The sequence below is a fragment of the Sinohyriopsis cumingii genome, chromosome 16 (assembly GCF_028554795.1).
Source record: "Sinohyriopsis cumingii isolate HCF-2022 chromosome 16, ASM2855479v2, whole genome shotgun sequence".
Classification (NCBI taxonomy): domain Eukaryota; kingdom Metazoa; phylum Mollusca; class Bivalvia; order Unionida; family Unionidae; genus Sinohyriopsis; species Sinohyriopsis cumingii.
Window position 1 is genome coordinate 3,088,881 of NC_142976.1, and position 17,035 is coordinate 3,105,915.

The window sequence follows — 17,035 nt, forward strand, 5'->3', positions numbered from 1 at the left end:
AAATCACTGATGATGCATGATTCAAATACATAAAATTCTTACAGAATGTGGGTCAAATAAGCACATTCATAATTGAGATTGGTCATGTTTAAGGAGACATACAGTGGAGATTATCAATCTTGAAAGTAATTCAATAGCTATAAAAATACATTTAACAAGATGGATAAACTAATCCTTGAAAGAGACAGGAGAGTGGGGGATTGAGGGAGAGAATCCTTACTTCAGCCACTCTTTGACATGGTCTAGCATGTTCATAGGTATCGAGTTGATCATGGACACTTTCTGATGGTAATCCCTGAACACAAACACCATGTCAAAATTCTTTAAATGGAACGAGACACGCTCAAAATGGACCAATTCTACTTCCTCCAGGCTGATCACAAATGGGGGCTGAAACAATTATGTAGTTCATTATTGACAAAGAAGTACATGCTATATTTTCCCCCACCCCAACATAAAGTAAAATGCACCAAGAAGAGTGCTAACGCAAACCTGTCACTGAAAAAGGTACAATTGTAGTTTACTTGATTAGCTTGAAATAACAAGTGAAACAAATAGAACAGATCCTGATCTGCTATAGGTTATGCAACAGCTGATATGGATTTTTATTGCCATTTTATTAGCGTCCTCCACAATTACAAAGCTCACCTCTTCAAAGCTTTTAATATTCTCCAGCAGCCATTGCAAATAATGCCAAAAATAAGTTCTGACTAAAGAGACAACAAAATGTTTTCTTATTCAAGTTCTTTTGCTTCTTCACATTTTAATGTTTAAACATTTAAAATTCAATTTTTATAAGAACTAGCCATTATTATGCTGACATACCATTAAAATACATACCAACCTATCAAACTTAGCTACATAGTGTAACATGGCAAAAATGACATAAAACAGTAAACAAAAGTCCCTCCAAGGGACCGGCACTATTTGGCCAAAAGAATTCCAAGGAATTCACAACAAGATGATTCATCTATCACTATGTTTAATAAATCTAGGTAAAAGCATACATAATGTGCAAAAAACCTATCTGGTCATAAGATGAATGCAAAATGTTAGCATAAGCCAGTAAAATATTAATTGGTGGTCACAACAATCTTCTTTTGTAATGAGAGTGTGGTACTAAGATACTCAGTCATCTGGTTTAATGATTCTTGGATGAACAGAGCTTCTGAAAGAGAAAATGTAACCCAAGTCAGTGAAATGTGAAATACGAGTCACAGTGACCTATTGTTATCATGAGAGTGTAGTCTTCGTCAAGATGCACACCCTCAGAATGTTTCATCATTCCACGTAGAACTACATTTTATAGTGTGCAAAAAAACCCCACAAGTTCAATGCAAAAATTTAGCCAAGAATGTATAAGTGATATATATTATATACAAAATTAGAGATGCTATGAAAATCCACTACAAACTGTTATCTTGGACCTAGGAGGAAAGAATGGTTAAGATTCAGTGAGGCTGAAAATTGGCATTTGCTTTTAATTTGTGCAAATGCTAATGCCGGGATTGGTCTAATACAGGGGTCTCAAAATCAAACCACCCTGAAGGCCACATGAGGGCCTTTTTGATGGCCTAAGGGCCACACCACCCTCGTTATCTCTCATGACACCTTGTGACACCAATCATTTTGTGGGCCACAGGCCACTGGTCTAATAGCTATCCTCCACTTCGCTAAGATAAAATATCATTTGCAATTTTTGCACATGTAGTTGATTTTTCATTATGTTCTAGAACAGGCCCTGGACTAGTATCTTATTTTAGAAAAGACAAATCTCTTTTTAAGTACTGTTTTATATCTCTGCTGAAGTTACTTAATACTGTAGCATTAAATAACAAAATGCAAGTTCAATGTTCATATTATATGGATGGGTTCAGCAGAGTACACATGAATGACTTTAAAAACAAAACTCTTAACATCACTGATGCTGCTGCTGCAATCAAAAATCCATGTGCCTATGTGTTGTTATTTGAAAAACTCAGACAGGACAAAAAAATGGCAGAAAAACTTATCCTTACCCATTCATTCAGGTTGGCAAGACAACCACTGGTTGGCTGAAGCAAAACTGTGCTTCGATATGGAGCACCATGGAAACCCAACTCTCTAAATGGCATGTCAAACTCTACTTCCTGTTTTGTGGTGGCCTCCACTTTCTCACAAAATCCTTTAAATGCAGCCTTCAGCTTCTGTCTCAGCTCTCTCTCAGCCTGTGATAGCGTAGTACAAATCATTAGCACATGTTTTGTTACAAAATTCTGTCCTAAGGGCAAAACTGTTATAAAAAGTACAGGAGCACTAAAATCTGTTAACAGACATCTTTCGATGATGCTCATAATATGTGCCAAGTTTCACAGCAACTCATAAAAAAGGCAAGACAAACTGTTCACAAGATTTTATCTCAATGCTAAATTAGGCTCAAAGTAAAAATGGCAACAACAACAACATCAACTGTTCGTCAAAGTGAATGCTGCTCTACTAGCTATTAGGAATTTCCTGAATGCCAGTAAAGTCTGTTTCTTGTCATTTGTTCTTTTTAACTGCTGTACTTTTCTGATGTTATTGAGAAACTCCAATATACCAAATTTGGTAACAAAAATATTTTCTTGCATGTAAACACCTATAAGTACAGTACAAAATCATGAGGGACCAAGCAAAAAGTATTTTAGTGGAAACAACATGGAGTATGACCATTCTGTCAAAAGCAGTACGAATTTAGGACCAAATGTCTTTAAGGTAAAACCTTACGTTTGTAAGAGCCATGTGTTCAGAAGAAGTGTGTGTGTGTGATTTTGATTTTTAACGTAGCTTTAACAATTTTTCAGTCATACTGCTATGATGTCTGCAGTGTGGCAGTTTATAGTGATGTCTAGCACTCGGGCATCATGCTGCAGACATGTAGCACGATGTCCCACCCAGTCACATTATCCTGACACCAGGCCAACCAGTCCTAACACTAACCTCTTAATGCTGAGCACCAAGCGAGGCAGCTGTTAGTACCATTTTTGTAAGTCTTTGGTATGACTCGCCCGGGGATCAAACCCATGACCTCCCATATTGGAGGTGGACGGTCTAACCACTAGGTCACCGGAGCGGTCTGTTCAGAAGAAGTAACAACATGATGATTTTCAAGATGGGTCTCACAGTGGCCATATTGTAAGTCTGATTGGCACCATTTTCATTAAGGACCAACATCATGTGTATGTCATTCTAACAGCAGCAGGCCGTAAATACAGTTATAAATCCTTACTACTGTGCATACAGTTTTATAGTTTAAATCTATAGCTTTTGAAATATAAACAACTTTTTAACATAAATTTAATAAAACAAACAAAACAGTATTCTTACATGTTCTATCAGGACATTATAGAAACCATCCAGAATCAGTCTACTTGGGAACAGAAACCAGTACAATAACCAAAGCAATGATGAATGGGAATAATAGGATCAGAACTTAATACATGTGAATACAGGAAGTGATTAATTACCTTATTGTTGTAATCTCCAGAATTTAAGGCCAATATTGTACTATGTTTTCTGAAGTGTTGTAACTAATAAAGGTGGTCCATGATGTCTTGTGAGCCTTTGATGAAAATTGGCCAACCTTTGGTGGCAGGGATATAAAATGGAGACCAACCAAAAAAATGATTTTGGCTGACACAAGATTAAGTATTTTGACTTTCTGTCTTTAACTCCTTCTTATATTATTCAAGATGTTTTCAGAGGAATATTTAAGGAGATCTATTACAGTTTTTGTTAAGCTCATGCCATTGCGTCAATACCAAGAAAACCACCAATTAAGAAATATTGCAATTTCAACAATGATTGGATATCAGAGTTACTAATGTTCTGAATTTGCACTGTGTTTCAAAGGTATGCATCTTTAGCATTTCATAGACTATTTTAAGCTTCCATGAACATAAGCTAAGTTCAAGCCCAAGATAAAAATATATCAAGGTAATTTTAAAGTTGGGATAAAATGTTCAAAAGAGCTTAAATACATCATGTAGTTTTTCATTGGTTTTTTTTCTACTCTAAATCAATCTTAATTTTATTATATTTACAGAGGTGAAACTTGCCAACAGATCTTTGACTCTGAGAAGAAAAAGAAGCCCTTGAAGATGAGGCTCAGGAATACATCTAAAGTCAGGAACTTCCTCCACAGGGTGAACATAGCTTGGAGGAGTATTGGAGAGCAGTCTGCAACCTTACAAACACAGCAACAGAAAAACTGAAGCTGTAAGTTCTTTGCAGGCTGAGCATGGTTGTCCTGTCATTACCACTTTCTGCTGGTACAGAGAGGAGACATTCTCCATTCTTTGAAAATATAAAGTGATCCAAGGGGAAATCTGGACCTGAGAACTATTATTAACAGCCTATAAAGTGTAAAGCTTAATAATCACAATGAATGTCATCAGTGGTTGCCAGGCCATGATCATGTGAAGGAAACTGAAAATGCTTTTGGGTCTTATAAAATAAATCTTTGCAGTGAACTATAGAATAAATGTTATATTAATTATTACTGTAACATTTTCAATCAGAATCATATTAATGTTTAAAACTTTCCATTTTATTAAAGTATTATGTGAATATGGATTATGGCCAAAAAAATGCACCTGCTGGTTTTCAACCCCATTAAAACACATAAAATGTATGCCATTAAAAAAATCAACCAGTTTAAAAGCCAATCTAACAAAAAATGTGTAAATATACTTTGAAATACTGGTTCTACATATCAAAAGAAGTCTTTCAATGAAAACCCCATGTTGCTATGACAATTCTGGAGAAGTAGTGACAAATTTTTCAAGTTGGCGAAACTGGAAAGATGAGTACAGATTTAATGGTTATGCATGTAATAGTTTGCAAAAAAAGTCGGACAGATTCTACTTTCAAATAGTGATACTACACTTTATAAAAATAACCTTAATTTAGTATTAGTCACTGGTGGTGAGAAATGCTAACTGATAGCTGTTGGAAATACAAGCATTACAAAATGCGTGCGTCATGCATGAATATTTGATAATGCAGTTTTTCCCCCGTTTTTCAAGTGTTTATTCTCACGTTTCATTCAATACCACATATACTTGCTTGTAAGTTCAACTAAAAACTGCACAGCCAAGATCTACCGTAATACAGTAACTGCATCTTTTCCCAATTGTTTACTTTTAATATCTCTGGGATTTGGATTTGATCCCCACTAACTCCAAGTCCTTCAGAGTGATCTGTCAACATGCATATCTTCATAACATTTACTAAGTTTCATGGTGAAACACTGAAAACTACGAGGCAAGTTGTGTCTACAAGATTATGTCAGACACAATACTTAGTTTAAAGTCAAAATGGGCAAGAACTCTTACAAAAATAACAACAGCAAAGTGTTTTGTCAACAAGAGCATCTACAAATGATGATCATAACATGTACCAAGCTTCATGTCAAGCTAAAACTGTCAGACTAGTTGTTTTCATAACAGTGTCAGAAAGATGGAAGTGGATGGATGCAAAGATTTTTTTTAAATAAAAAAGTTATTTTTAAGAAGAAAAAAAAGACATCAAAACTGCTGAAAAATGTAACAAGAACTTCTTGAAGTGACCAATGTTCTAATGAGTGAAAAGAATTTAGAGGAATTCAAAACTATTTTTTAACTGTGGAGTGTTGAACTCATATCTTGTACCTACTGGGATAACAAGACTGTCAACTTAGCTCCTGTGATGCATGTATTGGATGGATGTCAGCTTAGTTCCATTTTCATTTAGAATAAGTGGACATCAGTAGAAGTCTTCAAGTAAGAACCTAATGTCATAATGATTATGGGGGGGGGGGGGAAACAACATATGTAAGAAGTCATGGCTGCCATACTGGATGTATGATTGGCAACACCAATGATGTATCACAAGACGTCTAATGTTTAAAAAAAACATGTTGATGTAGCCATCCTTTTGGACATTAGTTGAGATAACAATATTTTACAGATATAACTTTCCATTCTGAAAGAGTAGCAATATCAAGATTTTCAACAAGGCTGCTGTAGTAGCGATACTGGACATTAGTTAGCACCAATTGTTTTAATACAATCATCTGGTAAAAAAACCACATTAGTATCAGACCTGACAATCCTAACAAGACCTACTCAGTAAGGCAGTTGACTTTTATTTTAAGTAGGTTAGATCAGTTTTCAGTAAGGTATAACAAAGTATTATGTACTGCTACTGTCAAGTTGAAAAATGGGCACTTAAAACGTTCATAAGTGTGATTCAAGACTGATGGAGCAACAGTAAATATTATGTTCAACTGCAAAGTTTGTAAAGTACACTTTGACCATAACTACTTCCATTACTTTCACAAACTGCAGTTCATAACCATATGAATATCAATGGTTCCTGGCTATATCTCAATGTGATATAATTCTTGAAAATTTTTCCTCTTTAATTTCACATGTTGACAGCAGTGATCAACAAAGGCAAGCACTTTAGACCAACTGGGGAGCCCCCCAAATCCCATGCTGATATGACCTCCATTCTGGAGGAATAGCAAAAAGATTTTCAAGATGGCTGCAGTGGTGACCATATTATATGTCAGATTGGCACCATTTTCCGTTAAGACCAAAATGGCCTCATATGACCATCTAAAAGTTGTCTCTATGAGAACAAATTCTTTATATACAAGTTGTCCTTACATGCAGGTGGTTGCAAAAGGTTTGACCTATTACTTTTCCTTCAAGAAAGGATTAATCCAATATACTTTCAATTTATAAACACCTTTATTTAAAAAAAAAAATTATAGACATAAGCATAAAAATGAAAATGTCTGCATATAACCAGACTTGACCAAGTTTTAAACTCTAAAATAATCTATTATCTGAAATACCCATAAGAAAGTTTTTAATTTAAAAAAAAAAGTTTAGGACTAATAAGAGCTCAAGTATACATGCAGAAAAAAAAATGCAGAAAAACTGTTTTACCTGTTCAGCATGTAGATCATCTCTATCGTGCATGTGCTGGTGTTTACCCAAATCTGTTGTGATCTCTCCAACTTCAGTGTAGAATTGAACATCAATGTGTTTCTTCTTTCCGAATAAAATTGCATGCTAAAGATGGAAAAGAAACTTTAAACATTTTATGTTAATCATAGGCAATGGGATGACATTTTTTTGTGATATCCAGGTTCCCAATATATAATTCAAGTCAAGCATATAATACAGTAAATATGATTCTGTGCAGTAGTTGGTTACAACTTCCAAGTATTTCTTTCGTTAGATCCCCAGGCTTCTGCCTATACTGACATGGTTCAATGTATCTGTCATGATTTAAAAAAGACCGATTCAGCCAGACTTTCTTAGGGTAAAATTAGCTGGATGTAAAGGTTGTAAACATGGGTCCAGACCTCAGGCATAAGGAACTTTCAGCTCATGTGGACATTCAACAGCCAAAATGAAGCACTGAGAATATTTGTGCCTTGGTGGATTGAAATGTTTCTAATTTATATAAAACCAAGTGGAAGAAATAAACTCCAAAATTACTGCCATTCCTTTTTTGCTGTCTAAACATACTACTTTAAAATATGTTTATAATAATTTTCTTAATTTTCTTCTCTTTTTTATGTCAAGAGAACTTTTAGAAAAATCTGAAAATTATTTGAGGAATTACTGTGGTGATTTCATTTTAAATAACTGCCATAAAACTTAATCATATCCTGCGTCTGAGTTGCCTTTCTTGACATAAAAAAACTGACCTGAGAGACCAATTACTCTATATTTTGTAAGTAATTTTATTAAGACAAGAAAAATTATTACTACTGTCAGCAATACAATCAATATTTTGAAAAAGATTATATATTAGCATAAATGGACTGAAACCGATTGCCCCCCCCCCCTCGCAGATCCAGAGTCTCAACATATGCCAGTAGATCCGAGTCCAGAATAATCTTTCCACAATAGATTTCATGTGAACAGCATAACAACAAATGGGAAAGTGTGTACATTTCTGATAAATACCCCAAAAAGCTTTAAGAAATTATTAAATCTGTGAGGAACTCTTAACTTTAATTTGTGCTTCCTATTTCTTAATGGTGGATAATCCAAACAATGGCTCACACTGGTTTTTCAAGAGTGTGTTATTAAAATTTTTATTGTAGCTATAACAATTGTAGTCATATCGCTAAGATGTCTGCAGTGTGGTATCATGCCCCAACCAGTCACATTATCCTGGTACCAGGCTGACTGGTCCTAACATTAACCTCTTTATGCTGAATGCCTAGCAAGGCTTTTGGTATGACCCAGCCAGGGTTTGTGCCTGCAACCTCTCCCATTTAAGGCATATCCTTTAACCACTTAGGCCACTGAAGCAGTCAAGAGGGGTAATCATGAGAACTTCAAACTCCATATGAAAGCCACATTATCTTACCTTCAAGTGGAAGTGAAGAAGGATTATCATTTCCCCATCACATGGCTGAAAGAAGGCATGCTTGATATTGTTGTACAATATATCCACCTTGTCCCCACGCACAGAGGTGAAGCGGAACCCTGCAAGTACATTTTAAAAAGTAATGGGAATGGAAATTAAAATATTGCTAATAGTGTTAAAATTTGCCAACAAGACAATTCTTGTGTGCACAAGCGTAATGTATACCATTGTGTTTGTACTTAAGCAAGTTTCATGTATTAAATGGCTCAGTTATTTTTATTTTACTGTTAACAAGATGTTACAACTTTGGGTTTTAACGTAAAATGGATACTGTGGTCAATGATGATACTGGTTCGCAAGATGGGTTCGGTCTACTCAGTGTGAGGGACCAAAGGTTCTGGACAAATGGATTTACGAGTTAAGGCTCTTAATCCATTGGCAGGATGGGAGGAGTGGACCGTGTGAGGCTGTTCCTTACCACTGGACTGAAACTGTAGATTTAGAAATCACTCTTAACCAATGATGGATACTATGAGATAAAGAATATAAGTTCTACTTCTGAATTAAATTCAATCTAATTCAATATCACTATTTGTGTTAAAATTTAATTCAATGTCACTATCACTATAAATTATAAACCTATCATACCTGTTGTTGAGTCATGTTTCAATGATACTTGTTCATAAATTTCTTATTTATTTGTTGACAGCTATACATGTCAACCATAATTGTTTATGATTCCAAATATTAATATTTTTTAAGCATATCTCCTCATATATGTGATCATCTGTTGAAATTCCATTTTATGACTGGTTCAATTTAGAAATATCATTCTCTTATGTCCATTGTAGAACTTTATGCACATAGGCTGTCCAATTCATTTATCACTCATACGCTTCTCATTCATTTAACGTGTTTAGTGTTTTAGCTAGATCTAACTCCAACCTGCTGTTGCATCATGTCCATCATCTTTCAACTCATACTTTTGCATTACTATTAACAGTAACAAACTTCATGGTCTTACTAAAATTGGGGAGCCAGGGCAGCTCAGTTGGAAGATCAGACTTCTAATCCAAGGTCATATGGTTTAACACCAACCCAGGCCTGTCTGGTTTGGCTGCCTTGGTGTGTCCTTCAAAAGAGCACTGAGCTCCTATTTCCTTGGCATGATACATCCAATGTGTTTAAAGTGCAGCTGAAAGCCACCCCACCCCAACCTTTACTAAAATATGGTAACAAAATATAGATGCACTGGCATTTAAGATCAATTTTGTTGAGGTAGGCAACTTAAATTTATGTAAATGATTACTGTATTTCTTGACATTTTTTGTACCCTTTAATGTTTCAGTCATGTTGATCCAATCAAGGGATAATTTTGCTTGTTTTATAAATGAACATTTTTATTTTTCATACAAATGAATTAAATAATTCTAAAAATGTCATGCTTGAGAATGGTTCGATTTATGTATCATACAAAAAGAAAGAATGGCAAATATAAAGCACATCTTTACTGAAAATCTGTTCGGTCACCTTAGTACTAGTTGGAGCTTTTATTCAAAAGATATGATGATTCTGTGCACATAAGTTTTTTGTTTTAAAAATCAAAGCCCATTGCAAGTGAAAACAATGAGGGAAACAATTAGGGCTTAATGAATTTTCTATTAGAGATTTTTCTGATAAATACTTTAAGCTTGCGTGAATTCTTGAAAACAGTTTGCATCTGCCTTCTCAAGATTATAGTTTAAAACACCATCTTAGACTAATTTTCTCAACAGAGGCCACATTGTATCTCAGCTTTTTTTCCTTGTGCTAGCCCAACAAAATTAAGTTTACTAATCAAGATATTAATTTGGAATAAGTTTTTAGGACATGTGCTGCATCGTATATATTTTCAATTTTTCTTTGTAAGGTACATGAAACAAAATGGTCTTAAGGGCTGAAAATCTCTCATATCAAGACATATTTTAGGTGGATTATGAAACACCTACGTGTGCAACACTGATATGTTTTCTAAGCTATTTATTCCAATACATATGTAAACAAATTCAAGCAACATATCGTACTTGTGGACAAAGTCCAATGCATGTGAATTCAATATTGAGTCATGTAGTTATTTTAGATCCTCAGTGTCAGATCTTTTTTCCTTTCCCAAAATGATAATTAATATTTGTACACATTATTTTCCATAGTTAAAAAAAATTATATTTCTTCATGTACCAAAAATATTATAATACAATAGACCTGATTGCATTTATCTCCTCTGAACATGAGAACTGTCTTTAAAATAAACAAGCGACAATGATACTTCTAAAAACAATGTTTCAAATGGTAATATAAAATCTCAAATGACAAAAAAAAGAGAAAAATATGGAAAAAATATTACACAGAATATTTAGAGCAGTAATATGATTATCAGTATCAATGGAATTGTCTTTCCATTTGATCTTGTGTAAATTAGGATCCTTCCTCCCTCCACAAGATCAACATCCTCAATACATAAATATTTTTTTCTTACCGTTGGTATGTGCTTCTAAGGTTCCTGATATTCTCTTCGATACAATGTTAGGACGGATGTACAGATCTTTCAACTTGGGGTTACCTCTGTTTGGGTTGATAATTAGTGCATCTTGTTTAACAATACCCTACAAAAGTCAAACAAAATATTAAAATGGAACTAAAATGGTGTGTTTAATGAAGATGACCATGTCTATATTTTTTCAACTGATAGGAAAAGTGGTAGGCCAAACATGAGCAATAACTCTAAAATTCTGATTAATCAACTTGTAAAACTTAACTGAAATATGTCTTCTTAAAATGAAGCCTTGTATCAAATTTGGTTTCAATACATATCCCCTGAAAATGACTGGGCAGAAGCAAAATTTTGGATATGGCTAGCATTATATTCCCCCTCCAGATATATAAAGTGGGGGTGGAGAGAAAATAAGGTCACAGGCACAGGAATATGTAACTTTTGCATTTTTATAATAGCCAGAATAGCTATTCTAGTCTTTATTTGAAGTCTCAACATAATGTTTGGAATGTTTCACAAGGCCATGGCCTGTATATATCAAGCAAATACACGACATAAAAATTAACAAAACAACTTGATAAACCTGTTGGCCATGTCATAGATAAAAGTGTTTTGCTCTTCCACTCAAGTAGGCTAAACTATTAAGAGGCTCAAGTAAAAAGAACAAGTTCCACCAAAAAACAGGAGATCCTGGTTTTCTTAAGTTTAGTAACAGCAGTTATTTATGGTGACAGTCTGACATTACATGTGTTAATTTGGTCAAAATCTAAAGTGTTACTTAAAAGTTTTTGAAAATGTTTGTTTTTTGACATTTTTGTAATGAAAATAGAGAAATAAAAAAAATAGCTGGTGTATATTTCCCTATAATACCAAATATTTGCTTAACTGATGAAAAAGCACATGTAAATTTGGTCTTGGCCAGACCTGAAGCAGATGCACATTTCAAAGTATTTTGTACAGAATCATATTGTGATGAAAAAGACAGCATACTGAACATCAATAATTCATCCATTGTTTTTTTAAAGAGAGAAATATTTGTGTGTGTGTGTGTGTGTATGTGTGTCTGTGAATGACTCAATTTTATGTTGAAACCACAATGTTTGTTCATAATAATGTTATAATAGTGCACAAGATCTGAAAACACGTACTACCTAAATATTCTGACTGGCTACAAAGAGAAGTGCTGGGGCTCCTATTGGGAAAACAATATTCCGTGAAGAGTGATTTTTAATTTAGAAAACACTCACTAATTTTAATTTATGATATTATGATGTGTTAATACTGAAATAAATCATACCAATCATATGTCAATTGTTGCAGATAAACATTAGTTTTGTTAGATCATGGGCTTATTGAGGCTCCTGAGTTAACAATACCAGTGTTTCTCTGGGACAAATGACACATGATGGGTATGATTTATTTCTAAAATATTCAAACTCCAGCATAAAATGATGTGAGGGTCAAACAGACACAAAACAAAAATTCTTAATAAAACAATTTAAGTCTATAACCGTTCCATATAAGATATGAAAGAAACCGATTTTGACAGGTTTTTTTAATATAACTTGTTATTTTCTCAACTAGTTTGGCACGTATGGCAACACAGATCTGAAACAGAACTCAATAGTGCGCAAGTACCTCTTTCTCTTTTTCCTCTGCTTCTCTAGTTTTGAACTTTTTCTGCACTTCTTTGATCAGTCTGAAAGCTGTGTTAAGATTTGATGATGGGGCATACAGCTCACCTGGTTCCTTCACATTTGAACTACGGTATGTGCTGAAATTTAAAATAATAATTTTAAAACGCAAACATCTTAAGTGTTAAGCTGTTAGAGGGATCTGCAGCAGCTGCTTGTATGTCGACTTCAGCCATTCTTTAGTCTGTGCAATATTTTTGTTAGTAGCAGACAGAAATTAATGCATAGCTGCCAACCCTCCAGGCTCGCTAAAAGTGACAAAAGGGATAAAAATTAGTGAATTCTGACATGAATTCATGAAGTGATCTTCTAGTCCGGGATTATTTGTTGTAACAAATGTTTAGCATGGTCTCCAGCTGATAAAGGTTGACTGTTTTCAACAAGAAAACTCAAAAGCTATGCTTTGGCGTTGGTAGCTTGTAGGTCTTCAGTCGAGAGCTGAAATCTGCTGCGAGTTCTTAATTTTCACAATCTCTATGTGCTTTCTGCTACCAATGTGCTTCCTCACTTTCTCTCTGCCACCACGCCCACTACTGAAATTTGTGGCAAACTGCATGCAAAAAGCATGATGTACATCAGTGTTTGATGGCTGAATGCAAGGCCAATTTTTGGTATATTCCAATCTAAACTTACACTTTTTGTGCAATACATTTCTTTGTCCTTGTTAGTGAAGATGTTTTCAAGATGCGGTGCCAAATGGTAATTCAAATCGGTGTTTGTAGTTCATGAGTGAAGCAAAATTACGCAAAGGGCCCAAGTTTCTCTCAAATGCATTTGTAAAACAACTCTTTTACATATAGATTAAAATACACTAAAATGCTTGCTACCAGGCCATCTGTACCAATCAGCTATAGATCCACTAATATCACGACCAGCAGTACTGGACCGTTTTGGCAACTGTAGATATCACGACTAGCGCTTAACGGGAAATTGGTTATTTTATTAAAGATTTAAAATAATTGAGAATTCATGATTTTTTCTGTATGTGGCGTGAATATGTGAATAGTGAAAAAGTCTTGAAATTCACGCCAAAATCATGAGGGTTGGAAGCTATGTTAACGTTGCAATAAACTAAATGTCTTTATTTGGCAGCATAAGAACAGAATTAGGAAAAAATCACCATCATGCAACAAATGTTTCAGGGTAGTAATTGGTGCATACCTCTATTAAAAAGACCCACAAATGGACTAACACTCCACCGTTGAAAAGAATTTCCAGGAATTCAAAAGAAAACATTTCTTCCTCTTAACTGCAGAGTGCAGAAACCATCCCTGATATTCTTGAGTGACAAGATTTTTTTAAAAATAGCAACTGTGGCAGCCATGTAAGATTGGCACCATTTTCATTTGGACAAACAAGACACCATTTAAAGACCTCTGGTGAAAACTCCAGAATTAGTGCCAAGGTATTCAATATGTTCCTTGTAACAGCTATCGGACTAGCACCATTTTCATTCTGCTCCAAATGGAAATCATGATTAGTCTTTTAGTAAAACATGTTATGACTTCTGTTTAGAAAGAGTAGCAATAATGATAACTTTCCTTCAAGGACAAGCAGCATCAAAATTGGTGTCAATATTGGATATATATGAAGCAACATTTTTGTTTAGGACCAAGACAACTTTGGGATAAGTATGTGTGTGTGAAGGTTCACGGAAACCTTCCAAATAGAATAGGAGTAATCAAAACAATCATGTGTTAAGAGACAAAAGTCAGACAGCAGACAACAAGCCATCTCAGATGCTCTTCTGGTCTATGACTTGTAGAACTAAAAACCCTAACTAGGGTAATAGAGATGGAATGATGAATAGACAAGGCTAAAACTACATGATGGAGAATAACCAGGTTATCATATAGACATACGGTTCAATAACAAAAGAATGAAATAACCGTCACTACTAACATTTCTTTGAGAAATGTAGCCTCTGGCTGTGGGAAGATATTGCCTTCATTTCGACCAAGAGCTGACCCTGGATGGAAAAAGTTGATTCTCAAGTAGGTGTAGTCTCCTTCCACTGACTGACTGATATTCTGCAAAACAGAAGAAAAAAAAAAAAAGAGTTAATTTTACAAACAAATTGTTGCATTTGTTTCACTTTGCTCTTAGTCAATTATCCTCACTTGTAAATCATAAAAACACGTGCAAGTGTTTCTTTTTAATCACAAACCAAAGCCAAAGCCAATATTATAAGGAAAACTGATGCACAATGATAGTATGATACAATACCACTTTTCAAAAAGTGACACTGTCCAATTGAGAACATGTTATCTTTTCATATAAAGTCATTGGAAATGTCTAATTTGATATAAAAAAAAGAAAACGTGTTTTCCCTGAAGCATTTAATGCGCCTAAAAAAGAAAAAATAGTTGGTAGGCTTAGCATTGTCTAAAAATATCACCTCACACACGCAGACATACCCACAATAGCATAATAATAACCAACATACCTACATTCTGTCTTTAAAATCCTTTGGACAATGGAATATTTTCACAATTAAATGCAATCTTTGATGCCTTCACTTGCTCAGTACGACAATATGCTATTTATACAGACTAAATGCATATAAAGTTGTGGTAAATACAAACTATTGATTTTTTCAAATCAAATTTATTTTTGCTAACATTACTTAAAATCATTTTCTGAGCATGACAATGTCAGGAAATTTAGGAGTTTTAAAAAAATCAGGTTTCTTGTGCAATATGTCATGATTGGACCAAACAAATAAATGCCTTTGCTCTGGTGCACCAACTACCGAGACTATATGGATGAAAAGGTAGAGTAAGATGTCTAGAGGGCAGCTCCCATAACATCCAATCAGAAGCCATTCAAGTACCTAATGAAAGAAAGTTCCCACTCAATGAGGGACTGATAAGCTCCAGGACCCTTAGGTGATTTCCAAACTACAAAAGTGCTCCAGATCCTTCTATCACTGGAGGAGTTGACTTTCCTAAGACAGGAAGAAACTTAGACCACTCTTGAAAACATCAGCACCATTTTCATTTAGGACCAACTAGATATCATAAAAAGTCCTCTAGTCAAAACCAATGTTAATAAGACAAGTAACAAGATTTTCAAGATGGCTACTGTGGTGGCCATACTGCACATCATACAGACCTGCCAACCCTGACGATTCCGTCTCAGTAAGGAAGTTGTTTTTCCATAAGATTGACCAGCTTTCAGTAAGGTGTAACAAAATATCAGTAACTGCTACTCTAATGCTGGAAAGCGTAATTAAACGTTCGGTATTCAAAACATGCAGCGAAGATAAACATTATGTTCAACTGAAAAGTTTGTAAAGTACACATATGCAACTCAATGGCTTGTTGCTATCTCTCAACTTGATGTAATTCTTGGAAATTCTTTTTCCATTTCACATGACAATGGAAATCGTATCTCCTTCCACGAGAGATACTCAAATTGGCATATGATGTCCAGTAAAGTAATTGTGTCCTTTCCAGCTTTTACTCACTAGAATCTCAATACTCCTTTTTATTCTTCTGTGTTAATTAGTAACACTTTTTTAGAAGCTTATTTTCCCTTTCGTCTTAAACATGCATCGCTTTCTGGACATTTTTTTTTTTATTTTTATAATCAACAATTTGATCATGCAGATGCTTTGCATGAACAAAGTAGGTGCAGTTTAAAGCATCTGGGGTGCTGCTGTAAAGTTAGTCTGGTTCTCCAACTTATTTCACTAATCCTAATATGAAACCTGGAACCATATCAAACACGGATGAACCTATTATCCAGATTTTTTGGTAACTATCATTTTTTCATAGTTTTTGCTAGTATGCCGTAAGTTCATATTTTCAGAGTAATTTTCCTAAGACTTGCAGCAAAATCGTAAGAGCTGGCAGGTCTGCATCATATTGGCACCATTTTCATTAAGGACCAAACAGACATATTAAGCAGTCTTTTAGTGAAAATCTCATCTTTATACACAATCCATTCACGAGGAATAATAAAAGTAAGATCATCAAGATGGCTGATGTGGTTGTCATATTGGACATCAGATTGGCATCTAGGGCAAACTAGATATGAAAAAACCTCATCCCATAAGTTCTTCCTCTCTATGACATTGGTCCCAAGAAGGAGTAAACATTTACTGTGGAACTATTTGTTAAGCAAGGTACAAGGTATTAATAAAGAGGATAACACATGTAAATAGTTTGCACAAAACGCATTTTAGTGCTAGAATTGTTATAAATGTCTGTAAAATTGACATAGTCCAATCTATTTTTGTGACATTGACCTTGGAGCTACCAAACCCTAATTAACAGGGTTCTTTCTTTTAGTAAACACAAATTGCATGTTGTACTGCAATCTGACAACTAGAACTAAGTTATCTTCCTAAAACCGAAGAGGACACCCTCCCCCAACACACTCTGTGGAGTTCCATCCATATGTTCAAACA

General features: G+C 34.7%; 1 protein-coding gene across 1 annotated transcript in view; it reads right to left on the reverse strand.

Moving 5' to 3' along the window:
* Positions 1 to 17,035, reverse strand: part of LOC149779832 (FACT complex subunit SPT16-like) — an 88,660-nt gene that overhangs the window by 19,808 nt on the left and 51,817 nt on the right. Inside the window, exons 15-21 of the mRNA XM_089936502.1 lie at positions 14,524 to 14,651; positions 12,566 to 12,701; positions 10,913 to 11,039; positions 8,398 to 8,516; positions 6,957 to 7,082; positions 2,019 to 2,207; positions 221 to 390 (exon numbers count right to left, since the gene is read on the reverse strand). Of these exons, the coding sequence (XP_089792628.1) occupies positions 221 to 390; positions 2,019 to 2,207; positions 6,957 to 7,082; positions 8,398 to 8,516; positions 10,913 to 11,039; positions 12,566 to 12,701; positions 14,524 to 14,651 (995 nt within the window). The remainder of the gene's footprint in view (positions 1 to 220; positions 391 to 2,018; positions 2,208 to 6,956; positions 7,083 to 8,397; positions 8,517 to 10,912; positions 11,040 to 12,565; positions 12,702 to 14,523; positions 14,652 to 17,035) is intronic.